The sequence below is a fragment of the Pseudochaenichthys georgianus genome, unplaced genomic scaffold (genome assembly GCF_902827115.2).
Source record: "Pseudochaenichthys georgianus unplaced genomic scaffold, fPseGeo1.2 scaffold_650_arrow_ctg1, whole genome shotgun sequence".
Taxonomy (NCBI): domain Eukaryota; kingdom Metazoa; phylum Chordata; class Actinopteri; order Perciformes; family Channichthyidae; genus Pseudochaenichthys; species Pseudochaenichthys georgianus.
Genome location: NW_027263205.1, coordinates 5,107 through 26,277, shown reverse-complemented (window position 1 = coordinate 26,277; position 21,171 = coordinate 5,107). Strand labels below are relative to the sequence as shown.

At 47.0% G+C, this 21,171-nt stretch overlaps 1 protein-coding gene across 1 annotated transcript in view; it reads right to left on the bottom strand.

Annotated features, from left to right (window-relative positions):
- LOC117443644 (PHD finger protein 14-like) overlaps positions 1-19,411 on the bottom strand; it is a 70,819-nt gene extending 51,408 nt beyond the window's left edge. The window contains exons 1-6 of the mRNA XM_034079549.2: positions 19,349-19,411; positions 19,200-19,306; positions 17,362-17,493; positions 13,523-13,673; positions 5,333-5,395; positions 2,022-2,143 (exon numbers count right to left, since the gene is read on the bottom strand). Coding sequence (XP_033935440.1) covers positions 2,022-2,143; positions 5,333-5,395; positions 13,523-13,673; positions 17,362-17,493; positions 19,200-19,306; positions 19,349-19,411 — 638 coding nt within the window. The remainder of the gene's footprint in view (positions 1-2,021; positions 2,144-5,332; positions 5,396-13,522; positions 13,674-17,361; positions 17,494-19,199; positions 19,307-19,348) is intronic.
- Between the last annotated feature and the right edge of the window lie 1,760 nt (positions 19,412-21,171).

Below are 21,171 nucleotides of genomic sequence, written 5' to 3'. Positions count from 1 at the left end.
AGGAAGACATGTAGAGAGGAAGACAGGTGGAGAGGGAGACAGGTGAGAGACAGGTGGAGAGGAAGACAGGTGGAGAGGAGGACAGGTGGAGAGGAGGACAGGTGGAGAGGAAGACAGGTGGAGAGGAAGACAGGTGGAGAGGAAGACAAGTGGAGAGACAGGTGGAGAGGAAGACAGGTGGAGAGGAGGACAGGTGGAGAGGAAGACAAGTGGAGAGGAGGACAGGTGGAGAGGAAGACATGTAGAGAGGAAGACAGGTGGAGAGGAGGACAGGTGGAGAGGAAGACAGGTGGAGAGGAAGACAGGGGGAGAGGAGGACAGGTGGAGAGGAAGACAGGTGGAGAGGAAGACAGGTGAGAGACAGGTGGAGAGGAAGACAGGTGGAGAGGAGGACAGGTGGAGAGACAGGTGGAGAGGAGGACAGGTGGAGAGGAGGACAGGTGGAGAGGAGGACAGGTGGAGAGGAAGACAGCTGGAGAGACAGGTAGAGAGGAAGACAGGTGGAGAGGGAGACAGGTGGAGAGGGAGACAGGTGGAGAGGAAGACATGTAGAGAGGAAGACATGTAGAGAGGGAGACAGATGAGAGACAGGTGGAGAGGAAGACAGGTGGAGAGGAGGACAGGTGGAGAGGAAGACATGTAGAGAGGAAGACAGGTGGAGAGGGAGACAGGTGAGAGACAGGTAGAGAGGAAGACAGGTGGAGAGGAGGACAGGTGGAGAGGAAGATAGAGAGGAGGACAGGTGGAGAGGAAGACATGTAGAGAGGAAGACAGGTGGAGAGGGAGACAGGTGAGAGACAGGTGGAGAGGAAGACAGGTGGAGAGGAAGACATGTAGAGAGGAAGACAGGTGGAGAGGAGGACAGGTGGAGAGGAAGACCGGTGTGTGAGTGTGGAGTGTTATTTTAATTCAGGACTTCTAACGGAGTACTTTAAGGATCCTACAGAGTACTTTAAGGACCCTACAGAGTACTTTAAGGACCCTACAGAGTACTTTAAGGATCCTACAGAGTACTTTAAGGATCCTACAGAGTACTTTAAGGATCCTACAGAGTACTTTAAGGACCCTACAGAGTACTTTAAGGATCCTACAGAGTACTTTAAGGACCCTACAGAGTACTTTAAGGACCCTACAGAGTACTTTAAGGACCCTACAGAGTACTTTAAGGACCCTACAGAGTACTTTAAGGATCCTACAGAGTACTTTAAGGACCCTACAGAGTACTTTAAGGATCCTACAGAGTACTTTAAGGACCCTACAGAGTACTTTAAGGATCCTACAGAGTACTTTAAGGACCCTACAGAGTACTTTAAGGATCCTACAGAGTACTTTAAGGACCCTACAGAGTACTTCTTAAGGGAACATAGTCCTGATGAAAGCGTGGAGATGTCTCCCCTCCCCCCCTCAGCTGTGATCTAGTTTCTTAAACCCGAGACGTCAGAGAGAGAAATTCCCGCTGATTATCCGTCCGGCTCGGAGTCCGAGAATAAATTGTGCTTTTCATTTGGCCGTAATGAAGTGTGTGACAGGTCAATAGAGAGCCTAATGAAGACTGAACTTTAATCATCACACACACACACACACACACACACACACACACACACACACACACACACACACACACACACACACACACACACACACACACACACACACACACACACACACACACACACACACACACACACACACACACACACACACACACACACACACACACCACACACACACACACACACACACACACACACACACACACACACACACACACACACACACACACACACACGGTATCTAATATTATCTTAAGTAATACCAAGCTTGATTATTTTCACCCCATCAAATTAAATTAAATGTAAAAAAAAAAGCTGGCGTCCAGAGACAGAAACGGACCTCGAAGAGCGGATGAGAGCCTCGACAATGAACCCAAAAACACAATATGAATCTGTGGTCGCCATGGCAACAATGTATTTAGTGACATTATGGGATGAAGAGGGAAAGACACACACACTCTCTCTCACCTGACGAGGTTCTCGTTGTCTCCCGGCCCGCTGCAGCTCGTGCATTCGGTCCTCGTGTCGTCCGCTTTCGGTTTTTTCTGCAGCGCCGACTGTCTCTGCCGGCGTTCCCGTGGCATCGGTTCCTATGGAAACACGGGGACTATTATGGGGGATGTGCGGGAAATTTGTTGGAGAACACACCAGAGAAACATCTCCCAAAACACATTTATCAGGGGTCTTCAGCTCGCCTGGAAGCGTGAACACACAGATGTTCCACTCACCAAGAAACATCTAAATGTCTTTAAAAAATTAAAAAATGTTATATTCTGAAAAGTCTGAGAAAAAAAGAGTTAAGATGTTTTTCAGCTTTATAATCCTGAACGTCCCAGCTGTGTGCGTCACTCTTTAGTGTCCCCTGGTCTCCCAGCTGTGTGCGTCACTCTTTAGTGTCCCCTGGTCTCCAGCTGTGTGCATCACTCTTTAGTGTCCCCTGGTCTCCCAGCTGTGTGCGTCACTCTTTAGTGTCCCCTGGTCTCCCAGCTGTGTGCATCACTCTTTAGTGTCCCCTGGTCTCCCAGCTGTGTGCATCACTCTTTAGTGTCCCCTGGTCTCCAGCTGTGTGCATCACTCTTTAGTGTCCCCTGGTCTCCAGCTGTGTGCATCACTCTTTAGTGTCCCCTGGTCTCCCAGCTGTGTGCGTCACTCTTTAGTGTCCCCTGGTCTCCCAGCTGTGTGCGTCACTCTTTAGTGTCCCCTGGTCTCCCAGCTGTGTGCGTCACTCTTTAGTGTCCCCTGGTCTCCCAGCTGTGTGCGTCACTCTTTAGTGTCCCCTGGTCTCCAGCTGTGTGCATCACTCTTTAGTGTCCCCTGGTCTCCCAGCTGTGTGCGTCACTCTTTAGTGTCCCCTGGTCTCCCAGCTGTGTGCATCACTCTTTAGTGTCCCCTGGTCTCCCAGCTGTGTGCATCACTCTTTAGTGTCCCCTGGTCTCCAGCTGTGTGCATCACTCTTTAGTGTCCCCTGGTCTCCAGCTGTGTGCATCACTCTTTAGTGTCCCCTGGTCTCCCAGCTGTGTGCGTCACTCTTTAGTGTCCCCTGGTCTCCCAGCTGTGTGCGTCACTCTTTAGTGTCCCCTGGTCTCCCAGCTGTGTGCGTCACTCTTTAGTGTCCCTTGGTCTCCCAGCTGTGTGCGTCACTCTTTAGTGTCCCCAGGTCTCCCAGCTGTGTGCGTCACTCTTTAGTGTCCCCTGGTCTCCCAGCTGTGTGCGTCACTCTTTAGTGTCCCCAGGTCTCCCAGCTGTGTGCGTCACTCTTTAGTGTCCCCTGGTCTCCCAGCTGTGTGCGTCACTCTTTAGTGTCCCCTGGTCTCCCAGCTGTGTGCGTCACTCTTTAGTGTCCCCTGGTCTCCCAGCTGTGTGCGTCACTCTTTAGTGTCCCCTGGTCTCCCAGCTGTGTGCGTCACTCTTTAGTGTCCCCTGGTCTCCCAGCTGTGTGCGTCACTCTTTAGTGTCCCCTGGTCTCCCAGCTGTGTGCGTCACTCTTTAGCGTCCCCTGGTGTCCCAGCTGTGTGCGTCACTCTTTAGTGTCCCCTGGTCTCCCAGCTGTGTGCGTCACTCTTTAGTGTCCCCTGGTCTCCAGCTGTGTGTGTCACTCTTTAGTGTCCCCTGGTCTCCCAGCTGTGTGCGTCACTCTTTAGTGTCCCCTGTTCTCTCAGCTGTGTGCGTCACTCTTTAGTGTCCCCTGGTGTCCCAGCTGTGTGCGTCACTCTTTAGTGTCCCCTGGTCTCCCAGCTGTGCATCACTCTTTAGTGTCCCCTGGTCTCCCAGCTGTGTGCATCACTCTTTAGTGTCCCCAGGTCTCCCAGCTGTGTGCATCACTCTTTAGTGTCCCCTGGTCTCCAAGCTGTGTGCATCACTCTTTAGTGTCCCCTGGTCTCCAGCTGTGTGCATCACTCTTTAGTGTCCCCAGGTCTCCCAGCTGTGTGCATCACTCTTTAGTGTCCCCTGGTCTCCAGCTGTGTGCGTCGCTCTTTAGTGTCCCCTGGTCTCCAAGCTGTGTGCATCACTCTTTAGTGTCCCCTGGTCTCCAGCTGTGTGCATCACTCTTTAGTGTCCCCAGGTCTCCAGCTGTGTGCGTCGCTCTTTAGTGTCCCCTGGTCTCCCAGCTGTGCATCACTCTTTACTGTCCCCTGGTCTCCCAGCTGTGTGCGTCACTCTTTAGTGTCCCCTGGTCTCCCAGCTGTGTGCGTCACTCTTTAGTGTCCCCTGGTCTCCCAGCTGTGTGCGTCACTCTTTAGTGTCCCCTGGTCTCCCAGCTGTGTGCGTCACTCTTTAGTGTCCCCTGGTCTCCCAGCTGTGTGCGTCACTCTTTAGCGTCCCCTGGTGTCCCAGCTGTGTGCGTCACTCTTTAGTGTCCCCTGGTCTCCCAGCTGTGTGCGTCACTCTTTAGTGTCCCCTGGTCTCCAGCTGTGTGTGTCACTCTTTAGTGTCCCCTGGTCTCCCAGCTGTGTGCGTCACTCTTTAGTGTCCCCTGTTCTCTCAGCTGTGTGCGTCACTCTTTAGTGTCCCCTGGTGTCCCAGCTGTGTGCGTCACTCTTTAGTGTCCCCTGGTCTCCCAGCTGTGCATCACTCTTTAGTGTCCCCTGGTCTCCCAGCTGTGTGCATCACTCTTTAGTGTCCCCAGGTCTCCCAGCTGTGTGCATCACTCTTTAGTGTCCCCTGGTCTCCAAGCTGTGTGCATCACTCTTTAGTGTCCCCTGGTCTCCAGCTGTGTGCATCACTCTTTAGTGTCCCCAGGTCTCCCAGCTGTGTGCATCACTCTTTAGTGTCCCCTGGTCTCCAGCTGTGTGCGTCGCTCTTTAGTGTCCCCTGGTCTCCAAGCTGTGTGCATCACTCTTTAGTGTCCCCTGGTCTCCAGCTGTGTGCATCACTCTTTAGTGTCCCCAGGTCTCCCAGCTGTGTGCATCACTCTTTAGTGTCCCCTGGTCTCCAGCTGTGTGCGTCGCTCTTTAGTGTCCCCTGGTCTCCCAGCTGTGCATCACTCTTTACTGTCCCCTGGTCTCCCAGCTGTGCATCACTCTTTAGTGTCCCCTGGTCTCCCAGCTGTGCATCACTCTTTAGTGTCCCCTGGTCTCCCAGCTGTGCATCACTCTTTACTGTCCCCTGGTCTCCCAGCTGTGCATCACTCTTTAGTGTCCCCTGGTCTCCAGCTGTGTGCGTCGCTCTTTAGTGTCCCCTGGTCTCCAGCTGTGTTTTGGACTTTTGGTCAGATCTCATCAAAAGCTGATTCTCTCACAACATGCATTTATCTATTGTTCTGCAGCATGAAGACAAACCTCAGTTTTATCGTCTCTGTCGTCACCGATAGCAACTCTTTTCCTCTTCTGACCTCTGGTTCTCTGCAAAACACAAAACAATGAAACGTTAAACACGAAACACATCCGTTTTAACTCCAAGTGGATCGACACTCCTAACTTTAAGATTTCCGTTTGTTTACTCTCTAAATGTTATTCAGATATCTAAAAGAGTCAAACAATCTAATGCAGAAATCCCATTGGCCCAGAGAGATGCTGCATTCAGGGACTGTCTACCTATATATGCTTTAGAGGCGCTGAAAGGACTGACTATAACCCATGAGCAAACACTCCCCAGCAGCATGGAGGAAATCAAACGCCTCTCCTCGTGTGCTGGATCTTCTGGAGGGTTTTAAGAAGAGGAAGAAAAATCAACAACATATTTAAACAGATTGTGAAAACAATGCCATCTGTCGCCTTTTGGCTCGGCACCGCCGCTCTCCAGATGGAGCATTTATCATTAAGATCCGCGCGCTCGCTGCCAAACTGCTGCTGCGAAGAAGAACCGCAAACACATCACTCAGTGAGTCCTGCAGCCGGGCCTGGACCGGAGGAACGCGTCCGCACGGCTGCCAACCCGAGACCTTCAGCTTACACTCAGAACACTTTCTTAAAACCCCGATGCAGACAGCTTTTAGGAACTTCATTAAACTATGACGAGGTGTATTGAGGTATAAGGAAGCCTGTGTGGGTCATTTTCAGAGTGTTATCTTTTACTGGGGATAAAAGATGCCAGTCTCAGGTTAGTGGGACAAACCTGAGACTGGGATTTGCCAAACACAGAAACATCTACTTTACTGATACCTTAGGAAACTCCAGTAGAGATACAAACACACTTCATTAAACTATAGTGTTGTCCATTAAGATATAAGGAAGCCTGTGAGGCTCATTTTCAGTGTGTGTAATGATTAATAACAAATGGTATGAAGCCACCTATTAATGGGGAGTAACATATTTGGACCCCCTCACCCCGTTCCAGTCCCGCCTCAAACCCCACCTCTTCAACTCTCTATCCATAAGCCCCGCCCCCTCTCAACCAACTTCCTCCTGACTGCTTTTCTGTTGTGTTTTGTTTCTTTTTGGCTTTGTTTTGTTTGTCTACCCTCCCTCCCAAATGTAAAGCGTCTTTGGGTTCAGAAAAGCGCTATAGAAATTTAATATATTATTATTATTATATTTTAACTCCAGACAAGATTTTACCCGGGACAGAAACATCTACTCTCCTGGTAACTCGCTGCAGAAAAACCAGACGCTTTCAGGCTAACTATCATTCGGATGTGACCGGTTATATCTTACGTCCCTTTTGTTTCCTGCGCCTCTGCGTCAAGTCACTGCTTCTCTGAGTAACTCGGGCAGGACTCTTTCCAGCTGGAAATAAGATTCTGTTAAATGCTATACCTCTTTATTAAATGAGCTTGTATATTTGTTCTTTTCGTACCGGAAGGTGATTACGTGTGGTATTTCCCCCACAGTTTGCACCGTCACTTATAAAAGCTAAGCGGTGTGAAAGCGCTAATCTCAGCCTCAGCTCAGGTGAGGAAATTAAAACGGAGGGCTAAATCAATCTTTTAATTAAGTCCATCGGTGCATCTTTAACAAGCCTGAATCACTTCACACCGGATTAGAGGAATTAACAGAGCATAGGAAGCGGTACTTACTACATATATTAACTTCCTTCTCATCATTTACAGATGATTAATGGCATATGTTCATATCGGGGGTTTAATGTTCGCGGTACATCATGTCTCATTACGGGAGCGTCTTAGTATCCCCTCCTGAACACTTCAGCACAATTTGAATATTAACCCTAACTGCAGTGGGAGTAATCAGGACTCTTTTCACCCTCTGTGTGAAACCAGAGCTGCTCTGATTGGTCCACCACTGATGTTCTGTTATTAAGGCGAGACACCCCAGGTGAATAGGGTAATTTTTTTAACTTAAAGGTATCAGCTAGAAATTTCTCCAGTTAATTACTTACAATAAGGCAATTGTTTTTTGTATTACAAGTTTTCTGAAATAGCATGTTTCAATATGCAAATTATGCATTATCTCATTAAATATGCACCTATTTTAACACATTTCAGGAATCTGAACTTTGGATAAAGCCAGTTTCAAAATTCTTGTTTCATTGTGTAGTCATATTAGTATCTAAGGCTTTTACAGAAGGGATATTGGATATCTCTTTTTATCACTCCATAAATCAGAACATACTGTCAACAGCCCTAAAATATCCATTTTCGCCAGGTTTTTAGGTATAAATGTTGTATAATTCAGGCTATGAATGATATATGAACAAACCCTTCTGTAAAAGCCTTAATAATATTGATAGGAATATAACTGGAAGGTTTGGTGTCTCTACGTGCTACTGAAGTTGACATTTATCACTCAGAGTAGGAGAAGAAACTCATTTTGAGGAAACTACCTTTAAAGATTGCAGTGAGGCGCTAGCTGAACCCTCCTGTTCTTTGAAGGTATTTCATGTTCGGGGTCATTTGTTTTTTGTATAACCTTGCTTCGTGCAAGTGACAATTGTCGTCTTCTCTGTGAACGTTTTTTTCGTCGTTCTTTTGGCATTTTGAGATTTCAATTTCTAGCGGAAAGCTAACCAGGAAGTGTTTTAGCACACCACGTGACGCATCTGAACGAATCACGTTGTCAGAAATATACACCAGCCGATGAGATTTTGTTTCTTGGTTTAAGACCCCTTTGTGCTTTCACGATTGGTTGCTGATACAAAGGAAATGACCATATTTGGATCCGATGAGATTGTGCAGGAGAGACACAGCTTTCCAGCGATGCCTCTGTTGACATGGTGCACACAGCGGTCGCGGTACTTTATGTTACGTTAGAATGCTAACTTTTGGTGAATTTAGGAGAAACCGACAGATGCCAATAGACAAACTATAGCAAAATAAACACTTAAATGTGTATTTTGTACGTTTTCCTTCCAAAAGCCTGAAAGAAAACATGTTATAGAATCAAAATAGAACAACATCTCAAAATGTACCAGTACTTGAAAAACGATGTTTTTGCCTGCTGTGTCTCGCCTTAAGTCAGACTGTATGGATGTTACTAACTTTAACTAACCCAAGAATAATATACGGTATCCCTAGATTAAAAAACTGGAATGGATATTTGGCTTTAATTTGGAAGTTAAATATATGATTTACCTTTTGGCAAAATTGTGAAAAAAAATCAAATGAGAAAAAAGGAAATTTTGAAAAAGTAAAATTCTTAAACTAAAGGTTATTTTCTGAAAAGTCTGAAATTCTCAGAAAAAAAGTCAAATTAGAAAAAAGGGGAATTTTAATAAAAATTCGTATGAAAAAAAGTGAAATTTTGAAAAAATATTGAAATTCAGAATAAAGTTGGAGAAAAAAATTATATCTTGAAAAAAAAAGCAATTTTGAATTTTTTTTAAGAAAATCGAAAATTATACGGAAAAAAAATCTAATTTTGAAAAAAAACTGGAAACTGAAAAAAAGTTAATTTACAAATGATCAGAATAATGTATCCGTGCTTTAATGTTCAAAAAGCTCTTTATTTTTCTCATACTGCCTCTTCACCCTCTGTCTGAAAACCAGAGCTGCTCTGATTGGTTAGCTGGCCGGCTCTGTTGTGATTGGTCAACCGCTTAGAGATGTCCCGCCCCTCACGCACAATGTGTTGCTAGCCAATAGGAGCGGAGCGTGAGTCCTCCATCGTGGCTTAGGGTACTTTTGATAAGAAGCTGTTTTTGCTCCAAAGTCAAACCGAGCGTCTGGATGTGGAATGTTTCCCATGTTCTCCACTGTTTGACCGAAACCTAAAACCCACCAGAAACAGAACGTGTGTTTCAAACCTCTTTCTCTCTCTCCAAATGATCTTCCTCGCGCTCCGACGGCTTCTCAGGAACACCTCCAGTTAATTAGCGCCGTGATTAACGAGCTCGCGGCGCGCCAGGCCGGGATGGAAGCCGCTGACGGTGAGAAATGTCGGCCAATAAAACTGATGCACGACAGAGGAGGAGCGCTTCTTTCACACGCCATGAAGACCTGACGCCTGCTAATGAGTCGTCCTTGCATGAAGCCCTGTCTGGACAAAGCAGTGTGTGTGTGTGTGTGTGCGCGCGTGTGTGTGTGTGTGCCTTCAGACGCTACGGAGCATTACTTTTACAGGTGCGCCTCTACGTGCTGAATAAAACCCATCTCACAGGTTGACTTTAACGGCTTTCCTCCAGCAGGCAGGAGTCTCCGCTTCATCAAAGTGGCACTGGACCATGTAGGCCCCACACACACACACACACACACACACACACACACACACACACACACACACACACACACACACACACACACACACACACACACACACACACACACACACACACACACACACACACACACACACACATACACACACACACACACACACACACACACACACACACACACACACACACACACACACACACACACACACACACACACACACACACACACACACACACACACACACACACACACACACACACACACACACACACACACACACACACACACACACACACACACACACACACACACACACACACACACACACACACAATTAGCCGCTCCTGTTAAAGTGAAACATGCTTTGGAGTGTTTCTGGTAAAAGCATTACAGATTCAAAGCAGGCCTTTGAGTGTCGGCCGCGTCGCGCCGTGCATTCGAAGATAACCGCTTCGCTGGTTAATCCCGAGAGCTGCAGCGGGTCACATGACTGCGCCCGGACCGGAGCAGAGACACACGTTCAACCCGCGGGTAACTCTGAGACTCAGACACACGTTCAACCCGCGGGTAACTCTGAGACTCAGACACACGTTCAACCCGCGGGTAACTCTGAGACTCAGACACACGTTCAACCCGCGGGTAACTCTGAGACTCAGACACACGTTCAACCCGCGGGTAACTCTGAGACTCAGACACACGTTCAACCCGCGGGTAACTCTGAGACTCAGACACACGTTCAACCCGCGGGTAACTCTGAGACTCAGACTGCTTCATGCATTTCTATATTTCTAACAGCAGCCACGGAGTTCAGGTGAGCAGCACAAAGTAGGAAACAGCGCCCTCCATCTTAGAGGATTCCCACAGAAGCAGCACCATGGACTTCCCATGGACTTCCCATGCACTTCCCATGGACTTCCCATGCACTTCCCATGCACTTCCCATGCACTTCCCATGGACTTCCCATGCACTTCCCATGCACTTCCCATGGACTTCCCATGCACTTCCCATGCACTTCCCATGGACTTCCCATGCACTTCCCATGCACTTCCCATGCACTTCCCATGGACTTCCCATGCACTTCCCATGGACTTCCTATGGACTTCCCATGGACTTCCCATGGACTTCCCATGCACTTCCCATGGACTTCCCATGCACTTCCCATGGACTTCCCATGGGCTGCAGTCGGATAGTTTAAAAATCAGCTCCTAAGTTCTAACCCTATCGTCTATTCCTTGACCTCTGAGTGAAAGGTCACGGGGTTAAGGGATAGTGGATAGGAGAATTCAAAAGGACTTAGGAGAAGAGACTGCGGTACTTTAGAGAATCCGAATGCACTTTCACTATCCGACGTGTTTCTGATGCGCCAGCGGACGTCATTGTGTGCGTCTGCTGCTGTGGGGAAACCATGGAAACTACAGTTTTCTATACAGCGGACGACAACATGGATGTTCACTAAGAACGAGGGACTGCTGTGAACTCATCTAGAGACTCTGCTCCGTGCTCTGATGCTGCTGCTTTGCTTTATGAACGAGGACAACAGAGAAACAGATTCTTCAGGACCAAAGCTGGAATTGAAATAAAAAGGAAAGTGAAACTTCTGCTCGTCCCCCTCTCCCTCCGGTCCACGTTAATACCAATGATCCCAATACGTATGATTGTATGAACTAAAGATCTTAAAATCAATACAGATGTATTTATTATAAACGTTAGTCCTTAACATCTATCTCTGTGTATATCACCATTCAGACATCTTTTAGAAGCTGAACAAACCCCACACAGCTCAGTGAAGACTGAGATGTTGACTTTATTTGATCATTTCAGTAAAAACTAACGTTCATATTTCTCTCTTTATTATAATACTGATGAACGTTCAGAACAAAGCACTTTGGCAACTTACCACCTACGTTTTAAAATGCTTAATAAGCACCGTAACTTTCATGATATCATTTCTCCGTCATAATCGGTTGTTTCCGTGAACGGCCGACTGTTGAGTGACGGCAAATGCTGCGGCTGCAATGCATTGTGGGGCAGCATTTTCGCTTCTCCTGTCGGTTAGGGAGGTCCAGTGGTTCCTAAGCTAAAGGAGGCTATAAAGGAAGTTTGAAACCTCCTTTCCTATCATTCTCATCATTCTAGAGAATTCGAACGGCACTTATCATGGCTGCCACTGAGGGACTTCCGGGTCATTTCACTCCTTTAGGAAGGTTCCTAAGCTAAATGGACTATTCCACTTCAGCCATGGACTTCCCATGGACTTCCCATGCACTTCCCATGGACTTCCCATGCACTTCCCATGGACTTCCTATGGACTTCCCATCCACCAACACCCCACACAGAATGCACACTCGGATGTAATGATTGCATGTTGTGAGAAGGGGCTCACACTCCTTCACATGTCTCACTAAGCACCTGACTCAACAAAAGGAAAGTCCATAGTCTCGAGTGAGCAGCAGAGAGGCAGTGAGCAGCAGAGAGGCAGTGAGCAGCAGAGAGGCAGTGAGCAGCAGAGAGGCAGTGAGCAGCAGAGAGGCAGTCGTATCGTCTTAAAGTGTCCTAGGGAAATGGCACCTATTGGCCTTCCTTCCTCCGCAGCTCAGAACACTTGGTCCAATACGTCTGTACTCAAATAAACAAATGCATAATTCACATCACCCTCAAGGCGCTATGCTAAGCTAACACCTGACTCAGCTCTCAGACATGACATCGAGATGGATCTTCACCACTTCTCACATCCATGTTTCTCACACCGCTCAGCGATCAGCTGGTCTGTCAGAGAGACAGCAGTTTCAGCAGAACTCTTTCTCCCAGAGTCCCTGAAGAGATCACCGGGTCACACACTGACAGCGGGGAAACAAAAAGTGAAGTGAAGAGCCCCCCCCCCCCCCCCCCTCTGCAGAGAGCTGTCAGATATCAATCTGCAGAATATCCTCAGGGAGAGAGGGGGGGGGGGGTCTGTATCCGAGGATCAGAGCATGCTGGGTAAAGATAAGCAGGATCCAGTGAGGGATGGAGAGGCTTCTGACACCCAATGTTCCTACAGGGAGACACACTGAGGCTCTTAAAGGGCCACGCTCACACACTGAGGCTCTTAAAGGGCCACACACACACACTGAGGCTCTTAAAGGGCCACGCTCACACACTGAGGCTCTTAAAGGGCCACGCTCACACACTGAGGCTCTTAAAGGGCCACGCTCACACACTGAGGCTCTTAAAGGGCCACACTCACACACTGAGGCTCTTAAAGGGCCACACTCACACACTGAGGCTCTTAAAGGGCCACACGCACACACTGAGGCTCTTAAAGGGCCACACTCACACACTGAGGCTCTTAAAGGGCCACACTCACACACTGAGGCTCTTAAAGGGCCACACGCACACTTCAAAACATTTCTGAAAATAAAATCATAATAATGAGATCAAATGAATAATTATGACTTTAATCTCAGGATTCATCTTCGAAGCGTTTTTCCAATTATTTTTATTCAGATTATTTTTTTCAATCCCTCTGAATCTCTGACTTCATGATCATTTTTATTTCTTATTCTTTTTTTTCTTCTGAATGATGACTTTATTCTTAGAATTCTGCGGTTAAAATCAGAAGCCAGAGCTTTTTTGTTTGTTTAAAAACAATAATATGTTAAAGTCTGAATTCAGATTTCTTCCTCAGATCTAAAATAAAAATACTTTTTCTGGTCAGCTCTAAAACATTAAAGTGTCCCTGATCCTTCTCCATACGACTGTTGATGTTCACCGACGTTTGTATTCGGCCGTCCTATTCTCCTCTCAGGGGAACAAACTCTCCCCCGCTGTCTGTCTGATGCCCTCCAGCAGGCCGGCGATAACGAGGACTTCCTCAGTCTGAGTTCAGACGCACTCTGTCAGTATTTGTGTTTTCAGCAGTTGTCATGCATCCTCTCACCTGATGCTTCTTGGGCTCCGGGGACATCTCCTGAGGGATGAATTTGATTGGTCCTTTGATTTGCCGCCGCGACCTCTTGGTGCCGTCCGGCAGCGTTTCCATGGCGATGTCAGCCTCGTCGCTGCTGGCCTGGTCGCACTCGGAGCATTGCCTGAAGGAGAATACGCTCCATTAACCTTATCATAACATCTTTAATATTATTGTAATGAATACTTCTTAGTTTACATTGAGCCGTCTCTTTCTGCTGTCGCCTCTCGTCTGTGGGACGAATACGGCATTCTGATCTCTGTCTTTGAGAGAAGAGAGTATTTATGTGATCTATTCTTTAGTTCCTCTTCGTGGATATGTTTTACTGATTATGTTCATCTTTTATTTTGTTCTACTTGTATTTGATTATATCTATGAGCAACACCTGCTGCGACGAAACAATTTCCCCAATCTGGGATGAATAAAGTATATCGAATCTAAGAGAGAAAGTCCCTCACACAAGGATTTTAGCCTCTGCAGACCATTTACATGCACTAAAACCTATAGAACACACTACAGGAGAGGCAGCACAGGGATTTTAGCCTCTGCAGACCATTGACATGCACTGAAACCTATAGAACACACTAAAGGAGAGGGGACTAGGGATTTTAGCCTCTGCAGACCATTGACATGCACTAAAACCTATAGAACACACTACAGGAGAGGCAGCACAGGGATTTTAGCCTCTGCAGACCATTTACATGCACTGAAACCTATAGAACACACTAAAGGAGAGGGGACACAGAGATTTTAGCCTCTGCAGACCATTTACATGCACTAAAACCAATAGAACACACTACAGGAGAGGGGACACAGGGATTTTAGCCTCTGCAGACCATTTACATGCACTGAATCCTATAGAACACACTACAGGAGAGGCAGCACAGGGATTTTAGCCTCTGCAGACCATTGACATGCACTAAAACCTATAGAACACACTACAGGAGAAAGAAGTAGGGATTTTAGCCTCTGCAGACCATTTACATGCACTAAAACCTATAGAACACACTAAAGGAGATGGAACACATGGAGTTTAGCCTCTGCAGAACATTTGCATGCACTAAAACCTATAGAACACGCTACAGGAGAGGGGACACAGCAATGTTAGCCTCTGCAGACCATTTACATGCACTAAAACCTATAGAACACACTACAGGAGAGGCAGCACAGGGATTTTAGCCTCTGCAGACCATTGACATGCACTGAAACCTATAGAACACACTAAAGGAGAGGGGACACAGAGATTTTAGCTTCTGCAGACCATTTACATGCACTAAAACCAATAGAACACACTACAGTAGAGCAAACACAGGGATTTTAGCCTCTGCAGACCATTGACATGCACTAAAACCTATAGAACACACTACAGGAGAGGCAGCACAGGGATTTTAGCCTCTGCAGACCATTGACATGCACTCAAACCTATAGAACACACTACAGGAGAGGGGACACAGGGATTTTAGCCTCTGCAGACCATTGACATGCACTAAAACCAATAGAACACGCTACAGTAGAGCAAACATAGGAATTGTAGCCTCTGCCGACCATTGACATGCACTGAAACCTATAAAGCCCACTACAGGAGAGCGACCAACACAAATAGCTGTTTTCTATCACATCAGGAAGTAGCACCTCACTAAGCATCACGATATCTTCGATCTATCGTATGTTTAAAAGATAGATTAGGAGCTGCAGGAGAAGAGTGACATTCCTCCCATCTGATAATCCTAAAGCCACAAATGTCAGACGAACACGAATAAACAAACTCTGGATCCTCGTGTGATAAGTAAAGTACAGCAAGTATGAAAACTGCTTCTGTTGATGTCCACATGAAGAGAGGGGGGGGTTCATAAATCATTACGTATTATTCTCACTATCATTGTAAAATATACAACAATTATTACTGTGAGGTTTTTTAAAGAGGATAGCACAAAATAAATATGCTTTGTTAAGTTTCTAGAATGTCATTTTTGGCGATAAAACAGAATACAAGTTATTATAATATAATATTTAGAAATAAATCTATTGCCGTGTGTCCTCCACGAGGCGCGTGCAACGGGGAGAGGTCAACTCGTTTTAAAATGTGGTCACTGGTTAGTGCACGGTATACTGGAGTTCTGCAGTGTGGGGTACCAGAATGAAAGCATCATTAAGTGTCTCCATATCTAAGTGTCTCTGTGTCTCCATATCTAAGTGTCTAAGTCTCTCTGTGTCTCCATATCTAAGAGTCTCCATTTCTACGTGTCTCCATATCTAAGTGTCTCCATTTCTAAATGTCTAAGTCTTTCTGTGTCTCCATATCTAAGTGTCTCCGTGTCTCCATATCTAAGGATCTCCGTGTCTCCATATCTAAGTGTCTCCATATCTAAGAGTCTCCATTTCTACGTGTCTCCATATCTAAGTGTCTCCATATCTAAGTGTCTCCATATCTAAGTGTCTCCATATCTAAGGATCTCCGTGTCTCCATATCTAAGTGTCTCCATATCTAAGTGTCTCCATTTCTACGTGTCTCCATATCTAAGTGTCTCCATTTCTAAATGTCTAAGTCTCTCTGTGTCTCCATATCTAAGTGTCTCTGTGTCTCCATATCTAAGTGTCTCCATTTCTACGTGTCTCCATATCTAAGTGTCTCCATTTCTAAATGTCTAAGTCTCTCTGTGTCTCCATATCTAAGTGTCTCCGTGTCTCCATATCTAAGTGTCTCCATTTCTAAATGTCTAAGTCTCTCTGTGTCTCCATATCTAAGTGTCTCCGTGTCTCCATATCTAAGTGTCTCCATTTCTACGTGTCTCCATGTCTAATGCGTGTCTCCATGTCTAAGGGTATCTGTGTCTCCATTTCTACGTGTCTCCATGTCTAAGTGTCTCCATTTCTACGTGTCTCCATGTCTAAGTGTCTCCATTTCTAAGTGTCCATATCTCCGTGTTTCCATGTCTAAGTATCTCCATATCTAAGGGTCTCTGTGTCTCCATATCTCTGTGTCTCCATGTCTAAGGGTCTCCATTTCTACGTGTCTCCATATCTAAGTGTCTCCATTTCTAAATGTCTAAGTCTTTCTGTGTCTCCATATCTAAGTGTCTCCGTGTCTCCATATCTAAGTGTCTCCATATCTAAGTGTCTCCATGTCTCCATATCTAAGGATCTCCGTGTCTCCATATCTAAGTGTCTCCATATCTAAGTGTCTCCATGTCTAAGGATCTCCGTGTCTCCATATCTAAGTGTCTCCATTTCTACGTGTCTCCATATCTAAGTGTCTCCATTTCTAAATGTCTAAGTCTCTCTGTGTCTCCATATCTAAGTGTCTCCGTGTCTCCATATCTAAGTGTCTCCATTTCTACGTGTCTCCATATCTAAGTGTCTCCATATCTAAGTGTCTCCATTTCTACGTGTCTCCATATCTAAGTGTCTCCATTTCTAAATGTCTAAGTCTCTCTGTGTCTCCATATCTAAGTGTCTCCATATCTAAGTGTCTCCATTTCTAAATGTCTAAGTCTCTCTGTGTCTCCATATCTAAGTGTCTCCGTGTCTCCATATCTAAGTGTCTCCATTTCTACGTGTCTCCATATCTAAGTGTCTCCATATCTAAGTGTCTCCATTTCTACGTGTCTCCATATCTAAGGGTCTCTGTGTCTCCATATCTCTGTGTCTCCATATCTAAGGGTCTCTGTGTCTACGTGTCTCCATATCTAAGTGTCTCTGTGTCTCCATGTCTAAGTATCTCCATGTCTCCATATCTAAGGGTCTCTGTGTCTCCGTGTCTCCATATCTAAGGGTCTCTGTGTCTCCATGTCTAAGTGTCTCCGTGTCCTCACCAGTAGCTGTTCTTGGTCTTCTTGGGCATGCGTGTGAGAGGGGGCTCCAGGCAGCCCAGGTGGTAGTACAGCTTGCAGGTGTCACACAGAACCAGCAGGTGTTGGTCCTGGTTCTTCTTACAGATGCCACAGCTGCAGGAACACATGAAGGCATTGAGCTGACGGGTTCATCCAGAGGAACCGACAATACGTGAAGATGCAGAAGTACAATAGCAAGAGCCGTGCCATTGTGCTCGATGAAAAGCGGGTTAAGGGTCATTAAGAAAGAGAAAGGTAAACCAATGTTTTGTAATCATATATAAAGGGTTTTAGACACGGCGGTGGTGTCGGTGGGGACCTGCACAATCAAGTACACAGATATTCTATCTCTTGCAAACCTAGAGGAAAAGGCCTAAATCATCGTAACTAACGCACATCCGAAACTAGGGATGGTATCGTTACGGTTTTAACGGTACTACTACTTTTATCGATACCGCTTATCGGTCTGGTCTTTTAACGGTACTCTTATCGGTTCTTTTGGAGAGAAAGAAGGTAAACTAACTAAACAAATTGTGAACAAAACTAACATTGCTTTTTATTTAAATTAAATAAATAATATTTCACATCAAAAGAAACAACAATGTTTTAACAAATGGTATTAAATAATCTGAATAGCTGAAACTTTAACAAACTAAATACCTCAGTTTCCTCTCATCATTAACCCGTGTTTGTATCATGGAGTAACTCCGTGTGTTGCTGCTAGCACACAGAACACCTGACGGGGAGACGTTACTCGTGGACGGGGGGGGGGGGCTACAGAGCTGCTGGAGAGACAGTGGAACCCATTCCTCCGTCTGGACGTGGAGCACTTTGGATAGATGTTTAGACAAACTGCTCGTGTTGCCGCCCTCACATGCTGAACTCTGATTGCACTTTTGGCAACGAGCATCGAGACGGGTAAAGTTTAACCACCTCGGAGCGCGTTCTCTCCGCCATCTCCTCCGTGTGTGTGTTGCTGCATGTAGCAGCTGCGTGTGTGTATGTGTGTGTGTGTTGCTGCATGTAGCAGCTGTGTGTGTGTGTGTGTTGCTGCATGTAGCAGCTGCGTGTGTGTATGTGTGTGTGTGTTGCTGCATGTAGCAGCTGTGTGTGTGTGTGTGTGTGTGTGTGTGTGTGTGTGTGTGTGTGTGTTTCTGCATGTAGCAGCTGCGTGTGTGTGTGTGTTGCTGCATGTAGCAGCTGCGTGTGTGTATGTGTGTGTGTGTTGCTGCATGTAGCAGCTGTGTGTGTGTGTGTGTGTGTGTGTGTGTGTGTGTGTGTGTGTGTTTCTGCATGTAGCAGCTGCGTGTGTGTGAACCGCCCCGCCCCCTCGCACACAGGCGGAGAGAGATCTCTCGCCTGGATTGGAAAGATCGAAAATACTAAAAAGAAGCATGCTGTAGTCTTATTGCGTGTTAGAAACGGAGTTGGCGAAACTAAAACTGCAATATAATGTTTGTGTAGCAATAATACATATATTTTTTACACGTCTCCAGTACCGATAAAAAGGCCGTTAACGTCGGAGCTTAACGGTACCACGGTCTTTAATAATTCAGCCCCGGGGCCCGTTTAATACCGGGCTCGGTACCCATCCCTATCAGAAACCAGTCACATGTTTTACAACTAAACCTAGTTTTTCCAGGACCAGCTCTTCCCCGTTCGGTTTGTCTGTCCTTGGGTGTCCTATATTCTCTCTGTTCACTTGATCATTTAACCTTCCTATTATTTCCTGAGGACTCTGTGTGTGTGTGTGTGTGTGTGTGTGTGTGTGTGTGTGTGTGTGTGTGTGTGTGTGTGTGTGTGTGTGTGTGTGTGTTCACCTGTAGAGTATAGCTGGCAGGCTGGAGGCCTTCCCTGTTGTTCCTCCCTCCTTCTTGCTGGGCTTCCTTTCCTTTGGGGCTTTCAGAACAGCAGGGGTGTTCAGTTTCTAAAAATAAATTAAAAAAAGGCACAAATGATTTCAGGTTACCGCGACGACGGACACTTTGGTCGGCTCCACATGTTTTGTTTTTATTTGCAAATACTGACTCATTCCACATTTAAGGACCGCCCCCATTGAAGTGGAGATTGAGCCGGTTGGGGTATTCCCACATTAGGAAAAAATTACATAATAATAATTGAGTATTTCCTCTTTTTTCGTGCAACAATTCCACGTTTTATCGCCCAAACTCCACCAGAGGAGAGGGAGACTGCCGGGGGATTTTGTTGCCAAAGTCACAGTCAGAGTTTCCTCCAGGTGACAAGTCGTTATCGAGCAGCTGCTTTGTGTTGGACAGCGTTTGGACTAGTCCAGATAAAGTTCTTCCCTCGCAGCCGAACAGAGAGGAACATGTCGTACGGCAGGGAAGCAACGCTGCCTGTATCTCAGGTGCGTTTCTGCCAGGCAGGTTAATTAGAAAACTTATCTGTCAGGGCTGAGTCTGTCACCAAACAGAGGCGCCTTCTCCCGAGGAAGCAGCTGTAATCTGGGCTCTGGGTAGAGGGAGGCTACATTCTGCCTATCTGCTCAGCTGGACTTCAGTCTGCCGCATGCGGACACCACAAAGTGTCTCTGCAGCCGACACCAAGCTATCAACACGTTAAACAAGCCTTATCAGACAGATGAAGAAGTTTAGAGGTGCAGATTCTAAACAGGGAGAGGAAACAGCTTTCAGGCGTTCAGCTGCCGAGTCCTCGGGAATGGAAACATCACAACATGTCAGAGAACCAGCAAACGGCCACTTTTACAAGTATTCAATACAAGAAACACAACAAGCTGTGGCACGAAGCTATGCAGGAACCACCACGCAGGGTCTATGCAGGAACCACCACGCAGGGTCTATGCAGGAACCACCACGCAGGGTCTATGCAGGAACCACCACGCAGGGTCTATGCAGGAACCACTATGCAGGGTCTATGCAGGAACCACTATGCAGGGTCTATGCAGGAACCACCACGCAGGGTCTATGCAGGAACCACCACGCAGGGTCTATGCAGGAACCACCACGCAGGGTCTATGCAGGAACCACCACGCAGGGTCTATGCAGGAACCACCACGCAGGGTCTATGCAGGAACCACTATGCAGGGTCTATGCAGGAACCACTATGCAGGGTCTATGCAGGAACCACCACGCAGGGTCTATGCAGGAACCACCACGCAGGGTCTATGCAGGAACCACTATGCAGGGTCTATGCAGGAACCACCACGCAGGGTCTATGCAGGAACCACCACGCAGGGTCTATGCAGGAACCACCACGCAGGGTCTATGCAGGAACCACTATGCAGGGTCTATGCAGGAACCACTATGCAGGGTCTATGCAGGAACCACTATGCAGGGTCTATGCAGGAACCACACGCAGGGTCTATGCAGGAACCACCACGCAGGGTCTATGCAGGAACCACCACGCAGGGTCTATGCAGGAACCACTATGCAGGGTCTATGCAGGAACCACTACGCAGGGTCTATGCAGGAACCACTATGCAGGGTCTATGCAGGAACCACTACGCAGGGTCTATGCAGGAACCACCACGCAGGGTCTATGCAGGAACCACCACGCAGGGTCTGTGCAGGAACCACCACGCAGGGTCTATGCAGGAACCACTACGCAGGGTCTGTGCAGAACCACTACGCAGGGTCTGTGCAGGAACCACCACGCAGGGTCTGTGCAGAACCACGACGCAGGGTCTGTGCAGAACCACTACGCAGGGTCTGTGCAGAACCACCACGCAGGGTCTGTGCAGGAACCACCACGCAGGGTCTGTGCAGAACCACTACGCAGGGTCTGTGCAGAACCACTACGCAGGGTCTGTGC